The 20,071-nt window shown below is 40.3% G+C and overlaps 1 protein-coding gene across 6 annotated transcripts in view; it reads left to right on the forward strand.

The window, feature by feature from the left end:
- LOC104598294 (CMP-sialic acid transporter 4-like) overlaps positions 1 to 20,071 on the forward strand; it is a 91,602-nt gene that overhangs the window by 58,906 nt on the left and 12,625 nt on the right. For 5 of the 6 annotated variants that reach the window (XR_735344.3, XM_019197948.2, XM_010260293.3 and 2 more), the window contains 3 exons: positions 33 to 112; positions 593 to 641; positions 747 to 809. Coding sequence is in view for 5 of the 6 variants with exons in the window: in XM_019197948.2 (XP_019053493.1) it covers positions 33 to 112; positions 593 to 641; positions 747 to 797 (180 nt within the window). In the remaining variant the exon portion in view is untranslated. Of the gene's footprint in view, positions 1 to 32; positions 113 to 592; positions 642 to 746; positions 810 to 4,722; positions 5,022 to 20,071 lie in introns of those variants that run through there. The other variant, XM_088891016.1, reaches the window with a different exon arrangement.

Below are 20,071 nucleotides of genomic sequence, written 5' to 3' on the forward strand. Positions count from 1 at the left end.
CCTTACATATGGTTTTTCATTTCACTCTTCAGTTCTTTTCATCTTTATCAAAAGTAAAAGAAGAACCACAAAACGGAGCCCTGGAAATGATGGATGTTCAGAATAATCGCAGGCATGTCCTTTTTTTTTCATTGCTTCTATTTACACCGAACATTTTCATTGTTGTAAAAAGGATTATGAAAGAATACTTGCATCTCATTAGAGTATTTCACCTCTTAACTGCACTTCTATTGTTGTATTCTGTGTATTTATTAGGGGATAGTGGGTGCAGCTTTCTGTTTGTGTGTGTTGGTTGTGTTAAAGGTTGAGTTGGGGAAAACCTATCTTGTATATGGTTCTGTTCATTTTGATTACTATAAGTAAAAATAATTATGATCTAATCTTACTAGTTACAGTATCTGCCTGTCTTTTAATGAATGGGAAAATATCAAATGACCCAGAAGAAAGTTTTGCAATATTATGCTATGGTGATTACTCGGAAACTGTCTGGTGATTTAAACACATGCAGTATATACTTGGGATGAGTCTGCCAATGACAATGTTGAAGTTCCATCCTTCCATTTGAATCTCATATGGATATTTGTTTTATCAGGTCAAAGGAATCATCTTTCGTAAATATGGCAGCAGGAGCAAATGAGGATGTGAGATTAAAATATGTGTTTCATTTCTTGTTAAAATTCATTAAAGATTGACAATACCTTTTGACTATTATGGCTATGTTCTATTCTTTTTATCCTTTTCTCTAGGCTAATCATCACATTCGATCTAATCAGAGGGAGCCACTTCTTCCTACCTAGATTACTTTCAAGGTATACTTCTGTTTTTTTATGGGTGCTTTTCTTCCTTTCCAAATGAAATTCTACTCTTTGAATATGCTACTTCTTTTTTTTTGGCAAAAAGTGGCTGCATTGTCCTGATACAATGCTTACCTCAAATGCATCTATTTACATACTATACCCATTTCTAGTCATGTTTGTACCTCCATTATTCCTTTTTTCATTTCATTGATTCTTAAAGAATATTTGAAGTTTCTTTGAAAATGTGACTAATACTTCTCTGTCCAACTTTGCTGGGTCTTTCTGAAATGCTTTATGGGGACTATTTCAGATATGAGACATTTATAGCTTTATGTATTGTTAATGGTTCGGTTAGCACTGGTTCAGTTCTATGTTTGAAATAAGAGAGGAGGAGAAGAAGAGGAAGAAAATAGAGAGATCGACCAGAGAGAAAGAACCACTTTTTTAGTTGATTCCCCTCTTATTTATATGTTATGTGACTTAAACAAAGACAACTGGCAACATAACTCTAATTACGTAGGAAAAAGACTAAACTACTCTTATGACTGGTGACTCTAACACTCCCCCTCAAGCTGGTGAGTATATGTCATATAATCCCAACTTGTTACATATGTAATCCACTCTCCCTTGACTCAACCCATTTATAAGCAGAATCTTCCCACTGGTTTCCTGAATTTACATATGTTGTACTTATCACTCCATTGAGCACCTTTTCTCTTACAAAGCGGCAATCAACTTATTCTATGTGCTTTGTTCTCTCATGGAAAATTGGGTTAGAGGAAATATGGACTGTGTCTTGGTTGTCACAGTATAACTTCATAGGGCTGTCAATTGGGAATCCCATCTCTTACAAAAGATTCTTCAACAACACTAGTTCACATGTAGTACGTGCCATGGTCCTGTATTTAGCTTCAACATTGCTTCTTTCTATTGTGGTTTGTTTCTTGCTCTTTCAAGTAACCAGATTTCCCCTAAGGAAGGTACAATACCTTGTAGTGGATACTCCTGTCAGAAACTAAGCCAGCCCAATTGTCATTTGTGTAACCTTCTACCTCAAGACTTCCTCCATTCTTATATAACAAGCCATGACCTAGAGCTCCCTTCAAATATCGGACAATCCGTAGAACTGCATCCTAGTGTGGAACCTGAGGATGTTGCATAAACTGACTCACCACACTCGTTGCAAATGATATATCGAGCCGAGTAATAGTCAAGTAGTTCAACTTACCCACCAACCTTTTGAATCTCCTAGGATCTTCAAACTCCTCACCTACATCAGTACTTAATTTGACATTTTGTTCTATAGGTGTTTCAGTCGGTTTGGTACCTAACAGTCTTGTCTTCTTTAGCAAGTCAAGAACATACTTTCTTTGGAACAGGTTAATACCATGCCTTGACCTTGCAACTTCTATTCCCAAAAAATATTTCAGATTACCAAGATCTTTTGTTTGGAAGTGATCATGTAGAAAAGTCTTCAATCTGTCAATCCCCGTACTATCACTATATTTATGACAATGTCATCTACATACACCACTAACAATATCTTTCCAGCCTTTGGTTCGTAGTTGAACACAGAATGATCTACCTAACAATGTTTTATACCAAAGCTTTTTACTACTTCACTAAACCTGCCAAATCATGCACATGGAAACTATTCCAACCTATAGATTGCCTTCTTAAGTCTACAAACCTTACCATCTTTCCCCTAAGCATCAAACCTTGGTGGTTGCTCTATATATACTTCCTCAAGGTCACCGTGTAAGTAGGCCGTTTTATGTCAAGCTGAATACGTTACTGCTAAAGATATCAACACTTGGACAGATTCAACCTTGGCAATTGGAGAAAAAGTTTCTGTGTAATCAACTAGATATCAATGTTTTAAAACGTGGAGGTGTGATGTGAGGCATTCCACTTGTAGAAGAACTACTGAAGGGTAGTTTTGTAATTCTATTGTACTGAACTTTATTTTTTCTTCTTGTACTATAATAGGCGTGTACTTTAGTGTACAACTCCTTTTTTATTTTCTTTGTAAGGACAATCTTGTCCATTTACATAAGATTAATATAAATACATCATTTTTGGGTTGGTTCGATCAGATTGATCAACCTTAACAGATCTGGACTTTTGTCTTTCTCTTTTCTCTCTTACTCTTTCTCGAACTAACATGGTATTAGAGCAGGCTGTTCTCTGATCCTTTTCTCCTCTTTTTGATCAGTGTGACATCTTTTGTCACTGCCGATTGAATCTGGATTGTTTTGATCTATCCAGTGATTTGTTCTCTGTGTTTTGTGCATCCAAGGAGAGAGATTTTATTAGATCTTTCTCGTACGACTTCAGTTTGCAGTGAGATTTGAAAGGAAGTGTTGCCTAGGTCATCTCATCATATTCTGAAACTTTCATCGAGATCTGAGAAGAGTTGAGAGAGATCTATACATCTCTTCTGGGTGGCTGCACCCAAACTTTCCTTTTCTAGACTGTGTTTCAAGTTTTCTTCTGCTGAAACTTGGACACTTTCTGGTGACTGTAAGAGGCTTCTATTATCAGTTTCTTTGATTCTCACAGCTGCATTACTTCCTTACTGCTCGACTAGGTCGATCTTTACTTATTTCCTGTTCATTATGGCTTTGGAAAAGAGTGAATTTATTTCCGTCAAATTTGATGGGAGCAACTTTGCTCTCTGGAAATTTTATTTTCAGTACTTTGTTGAAGGGAAAGGCATGTGGGGTTACATTGACGGTTCCACTCCCATGTCTGACGCAAGTGATGTCAAAGGGCTGAAACAATGGAGAACCGAAAATGCTCAGGTTACATCATGGATACTTGGGTCTATTTCAATGGATGTCAGTATCCTGATGAGAGGTCTCAAATCTGCCCATGACATGTTCGAATACCTAGAAAAGGTATATCAACAATCGAATATGTCTAGGCAATATCAGATCGAAATCAATCTCTTCTCCTATGTTCAAGGGAGAAGCGGATTCAGGAATACTATGTAGGATTTATAAATCTTTGGACTGAATATGAACTAGCTCACTTTGGGAATCTTTCTACAGATTGTTGTGTGAAGACTATGAAGAAGCATCTCACTAAGAGAAAGACCTTGCATTTCTTGATGCATTTCAGGCCTGACTATGAAACTCTTCGTTCCAGCATTCTTAGTAGAGAACCAGTCCCTGAACTAGATGCAATCCTTGGAGAGTTGTTACGGGAGGAAACACGTCTTTCTACTTTATCTGCACTTGATTAGAAGAAGGAACATGGGATTGATATTGTGTTCTTAGCCACCAAACAGAAGGGTACGAAAGACTTCCCGAAGTTGTAGTGTTATGAATGCAAAGAATTTGGTCACGTGGCATTCCACTGCAAGAAGAAAAATTTCTGTACTTACTGCAAACAACAAGGGCATATCATTGTGGAATGTCTGACTAGGCCTCCCAAGAAAGGACAGCATAAGGCTAATCAGCCCTCAATCAAATCTGTTTCTATTGATGCTGCCACCTCATCATCAGCCCACAAATCAGATGCCCAGGGAAATCTGATTGAAGAAAAGATCCGTGAGCTCATGTCTCCAACTATTTCTTCTACTTTTTCTGCTTTTGGACTGGCTGGTAAGTCTGTTTTTTTGTGTTCATCTCTGTGTCACATGTGGATTATTGATTTAAGGGCCTCAAATCACATGACTGGTGCCTCCTTTGGTCAGTCTCCTAAACCTAGATCCTTCAACAACCATATTATTACCGCTAATGTTGATTCTTTACCTGTATATGGTTGTAACGATTTGTTCTTATCCACCACTAAGACCAAACCCTTACATCTTCCCAAAACTTTCTTTGTCCCTAAATTGACTACTAGTTTAATATCTATCGGACAACTTGTTGATGATGGTAATAATGTCTTATTTACGCGTGATGGTTGTTTCATTCAGGACCAACACACTGGGGAGCTGAAAGGGATGGGGCATAGGCTTGGGAGGCTGTTTGCTTTGGAATTCGAGACTAAGAGATCTTCACCGGATTCTTGTTTGCTATCTGTTTCTCCTAGTTCTTCTATTTCTTCATGTAATAATGTGTGGCATTTATGGCATAGACGTTTGGGTCACACCCATGCTAAGAATTTGGATTATTTGTTTTCCTTTGGTTGTTTGCCTTTGAATACTTCTTCAGTCAAGAATATTGATAAATCTTGTTTAACTTGCTACTATAGTAAAAGTCATGTTTTACCTTTCCCATCTTCTACTGAACATGCATCTACACCTTTTTATCTCATTCATAGTGATGTGTGGTCGTCTCCAGTCATTTCACGCTTGGGTTTTAAGTACTTTGTATTATTCATTGATGACTATACTCGTTACACACGGGTTTACTTTCTTAGAAGGAAATCAAAAATCTTCTCCATGTTTAAGAACTTCCATGCTATTGTAATGACCCAGTTTAAAAGCACCATAAATATTTTGAGGTCAGATTCAGGGGGAGAGTACTACGATGGTGAGGATGATGAGTTTCAAACCTATCTTAAACAACATGGCATTCAGTCCCAGAGATCTTGTCCTGGTACTCCTCAACAGAATGGAGTATCGTAGCGCAAGAACTGTCATATTGCTAGTATGGTGAGGTCCTTGATACAAGATTCACATTCTCCCCTTACCTTCTGGGTGGAGGACCTGCACTGCTGTTCATCTCATCAATAGTCTTCCTACACCTATTCCTGAAAATTCTTCTCCCCATCAGGCCTTATTTCATCGCCCACCAAACCTATCCATTCTTCGTGTCTCCAGATGTGTTTTCTTTGTCCATCTCCCTCCCCTTGAACGCACAAAACTAACAACTCAATCAGCTATGTGTGCTTTCATGGGATACGGTACAAAACACAAGGGGTTTCTCTGTTATGATCCCAAAGTCCGTCAGTTGTGCATTTCTCGCAATGTCATATTTCTTGAGAATCTCTCATTCTTTGAACATATTTGTAAATTACCTGCACCATCCATTTCTGTTCTGCATGACTTTAGATCTACAGGTGATTCTCCTTCTCTTCAACCTCTTCAGACATACTTCAGGAAGTAGCCAGTTCACCCATTGCCTATGCCTCCTCCATCTCAAGCTATAGTGTCTGGTCATTCCTCTCCATCCACCATTACTGTAAGTGCAGATTCTCCTCCTGAGGATTTACCTTCATCTATTCCTTTGCATCGGTCATCTCGTATTTCTCGTCCACCTGATCGCTATAGCTTCTTTTTCGAGTCATAGCTCCTTCTCAGCTGTTTTGTCAACCACAGATATTCCTAAGTCTTACAACTAGGCTGTAGTAGTTGAGCATTGGAAAGAAGCTATGGATTCAGAGGTTCAGGCTTTATTGGAAAATGACACATGGGGTCTTGTCTCTCCTCCTCCAGATGCCTCCATAATTGGTAGCTGGTGGGTTTACACCGTAAAACTCAAATCTGATGGTACTCTGGAAAGATATAAGGTCCGCCTGGTTGCTCAAGACTACAAGTAAGAGTATGGAATTGACTATGATGAAACTTTTGCACCTGTGGCCAAAATGACAATAGTCTGTTTGCTAGTAGCTGTTACTTCCCTCAAACAGTGGATAGTTCATCAGATGGACGTCAAGAATGCCTTCCTCCATGGAGAGTTATAGGAGATAGTTTATATGAAACCACCTCCCAACTACTGTGACAATCCTCAGTTGGTGTGTAAACTGAAGAAATCTTTATATGGCCTTAAACAAGCTCCATGAGCCTTGTTTGATTGCTTCTGTACAGTAGTGTTGGAAGTTGGTTTTCAGCAGAGTGCTTTAGACTACTCTCTTCACTCTCAAGCGAGCTCAGGGATTGACTCTTCTTTTGGTCTATGTTGATGACATCCTTATTACTGGAGATGATGTGGATGGTATTACCAATTTCAAACTTTTGCTTAGTAACTCCTTTAAAATGAAAGATCTTGGGCCAGTAACATACTTTCTTGGACTCGAAATTCAAAGATGTCATCGGGGTTACTTTGTCAACTAACAGAAATATGCTTCTGATTTGGTGTCTCTTGCTCGCTTGACTGACTCTAAACATGTTGATACACCTCTGGAGCTTAATTGTAAGTTGAGTAAAGATGAGGGTGATCTTCTTCCTGATGCTACCCTATATAGACAACTTGTACGTGGTCTTATCTACCTAACCATGACTAGACCTGACATCACGTATGCGGTTCAGATTGTGAGTCAGTTTTTTTCAGCTCCACTTCAGCCTCACTATTCTGCAGTTCTATGAATTATTCGTTATGTACGAAGTACACTATCATATGGCTTGTTTTTCTCATCCTCTTCATCCATACAGCTCCGTGTTTATGCAGATGCTGACTGGGCCGGTTGTCCTGACACTTGTCGCTCTACTACTAGCTGGTGTATATTCCTTGGTGATTCTTTGATTTCTTGGAAATGCAGGAAACAACAAACGGTTTCCAAGTCATCTACTGAAGTCGAGTACAGAGCCATGTTTTTAGTATGCAGTTAAATAATCCGACTTAAGGCTCTCCTTCATGACATGAATATTGATCACTCATCTACTATTCCTCTGTTTGTGGAAAACATGAGTACAATCAAGATTGCAACCAATCCTGTATTTCATGAGCGGACTAAACATATTGAGGTGGATTGTCACTTCATTCGTGACCTTCTCCATGCAGGTCACATCTCTCTCCCACATGTTTCATCGGGTCTAGCTTGCGGATCTCTTAACCAAAGCCATGACCAAAGACCGACATTATTTCCTAGTTGACAAACTGATGCTTCTACCCCAGCATCAATTTGAGGGGGAGTGTAGAAGAACTACTGAAGGGTAGTTTTGTAATTCTATTGTACTGTACTTTATTTTTTCTTTCTATACTATAATAGGTGTGTACTTTAGTGTACAACTCCTTTTTTATTCTCTTTGTAAGGACAATCTTGTTCATTTACATAAGATTAATATAAATACATCTTTTCTGGGTTGGTTTGATCAGGTTGATCAACCCTAACAGATCTGGACTTTTGTCTTTCTCATTGCTCTCTCACTCTTTCTCGAACTGACACCACTACTTAGAGGCATGAGGCATAGTTCAGAACATGAGAGGCATAAGCCTTCTTAAGAAGAGGGGTATGAGGAAGGAGGATCTCAATTTTCTTTATTTTTAATAAAAATCTTTTATATTAAAAAGAATGGAGATGCATAACACTAGTTGAAAGGGGGGGGGGGCGAGGGGTCTTATTGACTCCCACTTTCTTTCCCTTTATATATTCTTCTCTTCTCTTCCCTTTCCTTTTCTTTTTTTCTTTTTCTCTTTTTTTATTCTCTTTCTTTCTTTTTCTTTCCCTTCCCTTCCCTTTCTTTTCATTTCCTTTTTTTCTTTTTTTATTTATTTTGTCTTTTTATATGAGGCGTACACCTCATGAAAAAAGCGTACGAGGCATACGCCTCATAGGTGTCAACCCCTTTAGCCTATGCCTCAAGGCATCTTAGGGGCACCTTGCTTGGAGGCACACCTCTAGGCGTACACCTTCCATGCCCTTTTAAACATATTCTATATAACTGAGAGTAACCTTTAGCCACCAATTGAGCCTCCAACCTTTCTACATTGCCATGCAGTAAATACTTCACAACATACACCCACTTACATCTAACAACATGTTTACCAAGAGGGAGAGTGGTAAGCTCTCATGTGTGATTATATGCAAGTGTAGATAGTTCCTCTTCTTTTGCTTGGCACCACCCTGGGGAGGTAATAACTTCTTAGACATTCTTAGGGATGGAAATAAAGGATAAAAGAGATACAAACTATTGATGAGAAGTAGAAAGGTGAGAAACAAAATCGTAATTGTTAATGGGATGATAAGTACAACTATGTTTACCTTTCTGCAATGCAATAGGAAGATCAAGGTCAGAAGGGAACAATTGTTGGATCTATTTATGAAGAAGAGATTGGAGGAGGAGCTGGTGCCCGTCTGCTTGCATGATTGGTGGCCTTTTAGTAGTAACCCGCACTAGAGAAGATGAAGGCTTGGGCACAACTAGAATTGTAGGAATGGGGTCTTCAACTGGAATAGGAAGAGCAAACACTGGAGGAGAGGAACATTAGGACAGGTAAGAAGGGAACAAATTCAAAGAAAGTGACATCTAAACACACAAATGAATGATGGGAGCTGGAATAGCTAAGAAAAATGTATTTTATAGCACACATCTTACTTGTCCATCCTAGGCCCTAAATTATGAACAAAACATACACAACCAAAAGCTCTAGGAGTAAGGGGAGTAGAAGATCAAGACTGTAATTAGTCTTGAATCCTAATAGGTTTTAGGTTTACAAAACAGAAGAAAAGTGAGAGAAAGGAGAGAGAATAGAAGAGAAACAGGAGAACACAAGTGGTTGAAAGGAGGGACAGATTCTAACAGATCTGCCGCCGCCACTTTCTTATTATTTATAGGTTATGTTTAGTACATAATGGAAATGACACATCTGCCCTTAGTACTTACATAATAAATAAAGTAAATAAAAGCTGAAATAAATAACAACTAAATTAACAAACTGACTCAAACTGACACTACTATAACTGAAACAAATAACTACACATGCTGTCCTACGAACACAGTGGGGACCACTGAAGTGGGGCCCACATCAGTGTTCTCTACACTCCCCCTCAAGTTGGGAGTAGATATCTATCATTCCCAACTTGGATAGGTTTGTCTCTAACTTCTTCCTTGGTACAGCCTTGGTGAGGATATCCACGAGCTGCATATTAGATGTGATGTACGGAAGACACACTTCTTGTGATGTGACCCTTTCTTGCCCAAAATGTCGATCAACTTCGATATGTTTAGTTCTGTCATGCTGCACTGGGTTGTGGGCTATATAAATAGCTGCCTGATTATCACAATACAACATTAAGGGCTTTTCATAGTCAATACCCAACTCTTCAAGTAGTGACCTCAGCCATAAGATTTCAGCCACTCCATTAGCCATTGACCTGTATTTTGCTTCAGCACTGGAGCGGGAAACAACACTCTGCTTCTTACTCCTCCAAGAGACAAGGTTACCTCCCACAAGGGCACAATATCCAGAGGTAGACCTTCTGTCATCAACACTCCTAGCCCAATCTCATGACTGTCATTTCCTGTCACCACAATATCATCAACATATACTGCAAGTAGTGTCAGAGAGGACTCCACCCTCTTGATGAATAGTGTATGATCTGACTGGGCCTGTACATAACCAAACTTTCCAAGGGCTAATCTGAACCTAACAAACCAGGCTCTAGGTGACTGTTTCAAACCATACAATGCCTTGTTCAGTCGGCAAACCTTCTTACCTGTCTCTGTATCATAGAATCTAGGAGGCAACTGCATGTAAACCTCTTCCTATAAGTCTCCATTCAAAAAGGCATTTTTAACATCCATTTGAAACAGGGGCCAAGAATGATTTGCTGCAAGGGATAACAGAACTCGGATAGTGGTCATCTTGGCTACTGGGGCAAAGGTCTCCAAGTAGTCTATACCATAAGTCTGAGTGAACCCCTTTGCAACCAGCCGGGCTTTGTACCTTTCAATAGAGCCATCAGCATTATGCTTCACAGTGAACACCCATCTGTATCCCACCGGTTTCTTTCCTTTTGGTGGGTCAACCAGTGCCCAAGTATTATTCTTCAACAGGGCATCCATTTCGACTTGCATTGCATCTTTCCATTCTGGAACTGATAAGGCTTCTTGCACTGTTCTTGGAATAGGAACATCGGCAATGGAAGTGAGATAGGACCAGTAAGATGGAGACAGACGATCATAGGATAAGAACTGTGAGATGCTGTGAGCTGTAGATGTGGTGCAGTGTCGTTTCCCTTTGCGAATGGCAATAGGGAGATCAAGGTCATCCACAAGAGGGGAAGTGGCAACAGTGAGAGGTATCTCAGTAGGCTCTGGATCTGGAGCCGCAAAAGGAACTGGAGCTGGTCGGTACTGCCGATGACTAGGATCAACCTGCTTGCATCACCTGTGATACTCTCAACTCCGGCTCTCTCTGACCACCCTCACCACTACAGCCTTCATTATCCAGTGGAATAGGTAAAGGAACAGCCCCACTTCTACCAGCCCCACTTCCACTCTCACTGCTCTCCCCCTGAGGAAAGAAACTCAAAACAGCCCCACTCTCACTGCTCTCCCCCTGAGGAGAAACCCTCGGATAATAGGGTGTCTCCTCAAAGAAGGTGGCATCCATGGAGACAAACCGTTTCCTTGAAACCGGATCATAGCAGCAATAACCCTTTTGAGTTTGTGCATAACCAAGGAAAACGCATTTGGAGGCCTTAGGTTCAAACTTGGAATGATGAGGCCTGAGAAGCTGAACGAAACAGGTACAACCAAAGGTTTTAAGGGGAACAATGAACAACTCCTCGTCTGGGTATAGAAGGGAAAAGGGGGTTCTCATATCAAGAACCCGGGAAGGAACTCGATTAATGAGATAAACTGCCGTGAGGATAGCATCACCCCAAATGCGAATAGGTACATTGGAGGTAAAGATAATGCTTCTAGCCACCTCCAAGATATGCCTATTCTTCCTTTCGGCAACGCCGTTCTGCTGTGGTGTATAAGGGCAAGTGCTCTGGTGAATAACTCCATGGCTAAGAAGGTAGGAGGTCAATGGTTGAGCAAAGTATTCCTTTGCATTATCAGATCTAAGGACTTTGATTTTGGTCCCAAACTGAGTGAGAACCATCGGATGGAAGTTTTGGGTCAGAGCAGGAACCTCATCCCGAGAACGCATAAGATAGACAAAAAAAAAACGGGTATGGTCATCAACAAACAGTAGAAAATATCTGTACCCACCCATAGAAGAGATATGATATGGTCCCCAAACATCAGTATGCACAATATCAAAAGAGGAATTACTCCTTTTATTACTTAAAGAATAAGAGGTTCTACAATGTTTGGCAAACTCACACCTCAACTTTGATAACTCAACAGACTCAAATAAAGCAGGAAACAAACTCTTCAAAGACTTAAAAGACAAATGACCTAATCGGTTATGCCAAAGCATAACCGAACTCATAGACTAGGAAACAAAAGACTTCTTATCCACTGACTCCTCCCGACGAGAATTCTCTCCAAGCAGATAGATCCCGTTCGTCTCACGGCCAGTCCCAATCACCTTCCTTGTCTCCAAATCCTAAAAAGCACATCGGTCAGGGAAAAAGGTTACTGAATAGTTCATGTGTTTGGTAATACTACTAACTGAAAGCAGGTTAGTATCAAGCTTAGGAACATGCAAGACAGAAGATAAAGAGATAGTATCCGATAGCTTAATGTCCCCCTTGCCCGAAATGGGAACAAGAGAGCCATTAGCAATGGATACTCTATCTCGGCCAGAGGACAAGTGATAAGAAGTGAACAAAGATGGCAAGCTAGTCATATGGTCAGATGCACCTGAATCTATTACCCAGCAGTGGTCAGTATTACCTGGAGCTGAAGCATGGTAAGCTGAGGCTCGAGTACCTGAATGTGCAAATGCAGATGTGGCAGGAGCTGATGGTGACTGAGATGGCTGAGCTGAACTCCCAACTTCCTTTTCCAACTGTATGAGGGCATCCCGAACAGTAGCTAAAGTCTCTAGGGATGTGCCTGATGAGGATGCTGAATCAGTGTTCACGGCCACATGAGCATTACCCTTCTTATTTCTTAGTTTTGCTGGGACCAAGTGAGGATGTAGCTTCCAACAAGTATCTTTTGTGTGCTTGGGTTTCTTGCAATGTTCACATACCAGATCTCGATTATCTTCCTTCTTCTGGTCCCTTTCTGAGTCACCCCCTGGCTTAGGTTTAATAGCTGTCAAGGCTGGGAAAGAGGGCTGAGGCTGCATCATGACTTTCCTCCTGGTCTCTTCACTATGCACCAGGGAGTATGCTTGAGAAAGGGTCACACTATTTCTTGTCAATATCTGTTGTCGCACAATGTCATAATCTGAATTCAAACCAGCCAGAAACTCAAATACCCTATTTGTCTCGACTTGCTTTCTGTGAGTCTGTGCATCTTTGGGACTCTCCCACTCAAGGGTCTCTATATGGTCAATCTCATGCCACAAGGATTTCAAGGTAGAGAAGTAGACAGAAACTGGCTTCTCTCCTTGTTTAAGGTTGTTCACCTCACACTTCAGTTCATAGGCTCTGGTAACATTAAGGGGTTGGGAATAGGTTTCTTTCACAACATCCCATATCTCTTTGGCTGTCTTTGCCCACAAGTGATTTCGGCTGATATGTGGCTGCATGAATTACACAGCCATGCCATAACCAAATAGTTCTCTTGAACCCACTTGGTGTATGTTGGGTCCTCCTTGGAAGGTTCTTCCACATTTCCCAAGAGGTAACCCAGTTTTCCCCTTCCTCCAATAGCCATCATGGCTGATTGAGCCCACTCCAAATAATTTGACCCATCAAATCTCATAGTTGTAATCTGAAACCCGGTTTCAGATACACTACCATAACTGTGGTTTCCGAAACTACTTTCTCCCTGACCCATAAACTCCATCTTTGATCAAGATTTAGTGGCTACAAACTGTTAGAGCGACTATACCAGAAAACAGAGTCAAACAAGCAGGTCTGAAATCTGATCCGAAACCAACACAATCTGAAACCAACCGCCTATCACAGTATATGCAAGGAATCAACTCAAATCTGATCTGAAATCAATCGGCATGCACAGTACCAGGCAGCCTATCAATCTGAGATGCTATTTTCTGAAATCACTATTGTGGGACCCACTGATGCGAGAGCAAAATTAGGGTTTCAACTGTAGGTCTGAAATAAGTGCTCAGCTGCACTCTCCAAGCAGTCCGCACAAGTGGGACTTGTCGTAGGGCAATATGAAACCCTAAAAACTAATCACCTCTGAGAGGGGGGGTTCGGCTCAACAGTCAAACCCTAGAAACAAACTTAAACACAGTTCGGCAAGTCAAACCCTAGAAACAAACTTAAACACAGTTCGGCAAGTCAAACCCTAGAAACAAACTTAAACACAGTTTGGCCCCTCCTTCTAGATAGGTCCAACCTATCTCAACTGATTGCAGTCTCTGAAACTCAATAAAAAAAACTTACTTATGTACTTTGGTTTACTGTCTTCTAGGGTTACCTGAACCCTAACCTTCGCTGTTTCTTCCTGATTACCAACTCTCTGCAAGCCGCGGCAAGTCTTCAACTGCTGCGAACCTCTCCTGGTAATCTCCAAGATTCAGCCACCGGATACTTCTTCAAAGCTTCCAGCCCTAGCTAGTCCTCATGTGGTCCGCTGGACTAGACACACATGAGAAGCCCTAGATAGGCTCTGATACCAAGTAGAAGATCAAGACTGTAATCAGTCTTGAATCCTAATAGGCTTTAGGTTTACAAAACAGAAGAAAAGTGAGAGAAAGGAGAGAGAATAGAAGAAAAACAGGAGAACACAAGTGGTTGAAAGGAGGGACAGATTCTAACAGATCTGCCGCCGCCACTTTCTTATTATTTATAGGTTATGTTTAGTACATAATGGAAATGACACATCTACCCTTAGTACTTACATAATAAATAAAGTAAATAAAAGCTGAAATAAATAACAACTGAATTAACAAACTGACTCAAACTGACACTACTATAACTGAAACAAATAACTACACATGCTGTCCTACGAACACAGTGGGGACCACTGCAGTGGGGCCCACATCGGTGTTCTCTACAAGGGGAAAAGGAGATAAAGTAGGAAACAAGACTAAGAAAGGTGAATGACTTCCAAGGATAGACATGGGCATCCGATTGATGAAGAAACATGGTGTAAGTACAACATCACTCCAAAAGCGCTTGGGAACTGTTAAAAGCTATTAATTCTCTAAGTATAGTACCACAGGGGTACTATTGTAAATTTCTTTTATTTTTTATATCTTGTCGCTCTAGTATATATACAAAAAAGTTGGTGCCGCCAGCAAGACTTTTGGCTCTCAGATCTCTCTTCTTCTCTCTCTTCTCTCCTGCATAACATGGTACCAGAGCGGGACTATTAGATCTGAAAGGAGAAATCGAGCAAACAGTTTCCTTTGCACCAGATTTCAAGATCTGCCGCCCTCATCTACTGTTTGGCTGATTGAAGATCAAGTTTTTCTTACACACTGAAGTAACCTCTCTCTTTTTTTTCTTGGTCGTGCGCCAGGGCAGAACCTGTACTAGGTCTGCTGGTTGGATGTGAGGTGATCAGTACCTCTTTCTTTCCTTATTTGTGAGGTCGGCTGACCCCTGTATAAACTGTAGGTTGTGAAGACCTTTTGTGTGCTAAGAGAGTTTGTCTCTCTCTCTCACTTTCTCTTGTACACTTTCTTTTAAATTCAATAAAGTAATCAGTTATTCATAAAAAAAAAGGACCTTTTGTGTGCTATGATAGCAGCTTTTATGGTGAATTGAAGGTCAGAGAGTGACTTGTACTTGCTATACCATCATCTCTGTTGATGCGTAGGTCAAGAGATGACCTGTATGCACTGTGACAGCAACTAGTTTGCTTCTGTAGGTCAAGGGATGAGTGCTGTAACAGCACCTGTGTTTGACAGAAAAGAGTTGTGTTTCCGAAGAAAAAAGGGGGTTCCTTTCTCCCTTGGTGTTAGACCTTTTTTTTTAAGGTTTTGTGCCCACTTCAAGAGTTTTTTTGAATCTGTAATCATGAGCGGTGAAGATTCTGCTACATCCAGTGTTTCCTCAATGCAGCATGGAATGAGTGGGGGTGTGGACCTATCCTTTCCCATGGCTGTTATTACTCTCGATGGCTTAAATTATTTAGAGTGGTCAAGAGGGACCAAGTTGTACATTCTTGCAAGGGGAAAGATAGGTTATATAAATGGGAGAATCAAATAACCCAATTCTAGGAATGTTGAATATGACAGATGGAACCAGGAAAACAGCATGGTCATGTCCTGTCTTTTAGTGTCTATGCAACCTCAAATAAGATGGAATTTTATGTGGGTTGAAACGGCAAATGAGATTTAGGAACAAGCAAAATCAACATATTCTGAACTGTGTCACTATGCAAAAATTTACCAGTTTCAGGCAGAATCGTCCACTTGTAAACAGGGGGAGAGGTGCCTATCTGTGTACTATTCAGACTTGACCTCTGTCTAGAAGGAATTAGATCATTATTAGAGTGTGGACTGGAAGTGTGATGAAGATGCAAAATTGTACAAAAAACTTGTTTCCCAGCAAAGAGATTTTGCTTTCCTACATGGCTTGAATCCTGCATATGAATCTATCAGAGTCCAGATCCTAGGTAGCAAGGGTCTTCCATCCGTCCAGGAAGTTTATGCTCTAGTACAATAAGAAGAAAGTAGAAGAAATTTGATGAACAATTTTGGAGGGGCTGCAGTTATGTTGGCAGCAAAATGGAGTGTTACTACAAGTGGGGGAAATACCTTTAAGAAGGGGGATTTTTCATAAAAAGGTGGATGACAAAGACAAATTGTGGTGTACTCATTACCTATCTCATCACTGTATGCCCTCTCGTTGGTTAGAGTGCAAAGCCTCACATCAACTTCTTTTTCCTATGGCTCTCCTTTCTATTCCTTCTCGTGTTTGGTTGTCGTTGTTTTGTTCAAAATCTATCACCCACTCGTGAAAAATTAGATCCTCGTGCTATTCCTTGCATCTTCTTGGGGTACTCTTTCACTGAGAAGGGATACTTGTGTTTTGATCCTGTTTCTCAGAAATTTTATGTTTCTATGGATGTCTCCTTCTTTGAGAGTGAGCCTTTTTCCCTATTTCTCCTCAGGGGGAGTGTAGGAATGAGGAGAAACTGGTTCAACTCCCTCATTTTCCTGATCCTCCTCCCTTTTGTGTCTTCTTTCATCATCACAAAGGCCAACCATGTTCAAGAGCTGTGGAGCACCTAGAAGCTGTACCACCAATGCCATCAGACTCTCCAGGGGCGGATCATACCAATCTAGGTACCTTGGTTCTTGTTGATGTTCCTGACCCCATTGCTATTGATACTTTTGTTGCTAATGACCTTGACCTTCCTATTACTCACCGGAAAGGTGTTAGATCTTGCACCACTAAACACCCCATTTCCCACTTTGTTTCCTATGAAAACATTTCACCCTCCTTTCAGGCCTTTATCTCTTCCATTGACAGTGCTCCTATCCCTAAGAATGTGGCAGAAGCTCTTTCGGTACCTGAATGGAAAGATGCTATGAAGGAAGAAATTAATGCGTTACATAAAAATGACACATGGCGAACTAGTAAATCTTCCTGAGGGGAAGGATCCAATTGGATGTAAATGGGTTTTCACAATTAAACACAAGGCTGATGGCACCGTGGAGCGGTATAAAGGTCGTTTAGTGGCAAAGGGGTTTACACAAGTGTATGGAATAGATTATGCAGAAACTTTTGCACCCGTTGCTAAGTTGAACTCCATTAGAGTCCTTTTCTCCCTAGTTGCTAATTTTGACTGGGATCTTCATCAGCTTGACATCAAGAATGCCTTTCTGAATGGTGACCTTGAAGAGGAAGTATACATGGTACAACCCCTTGGTTTTCGGGCTCAAGGTAATGAACAAAAAGTGTGCAGGTTAAAGAAATCATTATATGGGCTGAAACAATCACCAAGAGCTTGGTCAAGTAGGTTCCATGTAGCAGTACAACAAAGAGGATACAAGCAGTGTCAATCTGATCACACATTGTTTGTGAAAAGAGGGGAAGGAAAAATTGCAGCACTGATAGTATATGTTGATGATATAGTTATCATTGGTGATTGAAATGATGAAATTCAGAAGTTGAAGAATTTTCTTGCTACCCAGTTTGAAGTGAAGGATCTAGGTCCTTTAAGGTACTTCCTTGGGATTGAAGTGGCCCACTCACAAAAGAATATCTTCATTTTCCAAAGAAAGTATGTCCTAGATCTACTCCAGAATACAGGAAAATTGGGAGTGAAGCCAGTTGATTCCCCTAATGATCCTAACCACAAACTAGGTGACTATCAAGGTGAACCCATCAAGGATGTGAAACAGTTTCAAAGACTTGTAGGAAGATTGTTATATCTTTCTATGACTCGACCAGACATAGCTTATGTAGTGGGCGTTCTTAGACAGTTCATGCATGCCCCTAAGACTACCCATCTTGAAGTAGTATAAAGAGTTCTTAGATATCTTAAGAAGTTCCCAAGTGCAAGCTTGTTGTTTCAAAAGCATGGACATTTGAAAGTTGAAGTGTATATTGATGTAGATTGAGTAGGATCTCTGAATGACAGAAAGTCAACTAGTGGCTACTGTACCTTTATAGGAGGTAATCTAGTTACCTGGAGAAGCAAAAGGCAAAATGTGGTAGCTAGATCTAGTGCTGAAGCTGGATATCGGGCAATGTCTCATGGAGTGGCTGAAATTATGTGGCTAAAATATTTGTTGATTGAGTTGGGTTTTCCAGTTGACGGACCTATGACCCTATTTTGTGATAACAAAGCAACCATAAATATTGTTGCTAATCCAGTGCTGCATGATAGAACTAAACACATCAAAGTCGACAAACACTTTATTAGAGAAGGTCGTCATAGGGGAAGTGTGTACTCCTTATGTTAGCTTTGAAGATCAACTTGCAGACATCTTTACAAAAGGGTTATACCATTCATGACATCATGATTTTTGTGACAAGTTGGGCATGATTGACATTTATGTCCCAACTTGAGGGGGAGTGTTAAAAGTTGTTAATTCTCTTAGTACCGTAGGGGTACTATTGTAAATTTCTTGTTTTATTTTTTATATCCTGTCTCCCTAGTATATATACAAAAAAGCTAGCGCCACCAGTAGGACTTTTGGCTCTCAGATCTCTCTTCTCTCTTCTTCTCTCTCTCCTCTCTTCCTCTCTTCTTCTCTCCTACATAACAGGAACATTCATATTGTGCATAATGGACCAAGCAATTTCAAGTGAATGTCAGTTCTTTCATTCAACCAGGTCATTCTGTTGCGGTAAGTACAAGAAGTTTGATGAATTACACTGTGTTTCTCTAAATATTCGAACAATATTCTTTTGCGTTATCAGAACCAAGAATTTTAATATGAATGCCAAATTAAGTCTGAATTTCAGCATAAAACTTTTAGAAAATAGAGAACAATTAACTTCTGACTTTTATAAGGTAAAGCCATGTCATCCTTGAATAGTCATCGACAAAAGTTACAAAATACTTGTAATCATTATAATGCACAGTTTTATTTGGACCCCAAACACTTGAATGAACTAAAGAAAAAGGACTCAAAACCCAACTATCAACCCTAGGACTAAAGGAAACTTTATGCTGTTTCCTATACTAACACAACTCACAGTCCAAAGAAAAAAGATGACTCAATGATGGAAGAAGTAAATTAAGTGTCTTGAGATATGTATGACCAAGCCTACACTGCCATTGGAGGGGAGTGAGGGAAGACTAGAGTGCTACTTTTGGACCACCACCATCAAAATATTACAATCCACCAGCTTCATGCCCTCCACCAATCTTCATCCTCATCTTGAGATCCTGAAAAACATAAGAAGAGGGATAAAAGGTAATAGAACAATTAAGAGACTTAGTCAATCTACTACTAGACATGAGGTTAAATGGGAATTTGGGTACATATAAAATAACGGATAGAGATAAAGATGTAAGGTCAACATTACCATCACTACAAATAGGAGAGGTAGAACCAACCATTAGTTAGGATAATTGTTTGGGATGTGGAAGACTGAGAAAGAGAAGAAAACAGGTATAGAGTCCCAATCATATTATCAAAGGCTCTAGAATCAATAATCCAATGTGAAGGCTTGGATGCCAAACAATCCATACCTGAGTGAGCAAGGGTAGCCGTGTTTTGCTGAGAGGAAGCTTGAAGAAACTTTTCATACTCATCACATGGGACACTCACCATTTCCTTCCCAGAAGCACATGTAGACGTGGAAGGTGTCTGATCAGCTTATTGGCTCTCACTAATTACACCACCACCACTTGTCATAGCATGATTAGTCCATGTATTGGGTGGGCCATGCAAATCATAACAAAAGTCGATAGTATGCCCCTTTAGCCCACAATATGTGCACTTCCTAGGACCATAACTCTATCCTTGACCACGATCTCCCCCTAAATATCAACCTCCACCTTGTTCACTTATACATTTAATCATAGGACCACCTTGGCTTCCTTGGATTCATGTCCACCTCCACCACCTCTATTTACATGACCTCACCCTCTTGCCACTACAATAATAAACCTGTCAGAGAGGGTAGAATTCTATAAAGATCCGATA

Source organism: Nelumbo nucifera, chromosome 7 (genome assembly GCF_055504915.1).
Source record: "Nelumbo nucifera cultivar China Antique chromosome 7, China Antique-T2T, whole genome shotgun sequence".
In the NCBI taxonomy this organism is placed as follows: Eukaryota; Viridiplantae; Streptophyta; class Magnoliopsida; order Proteales; family Nelumbonaceae; genus Nelumbo; species Nelumbo nucifera.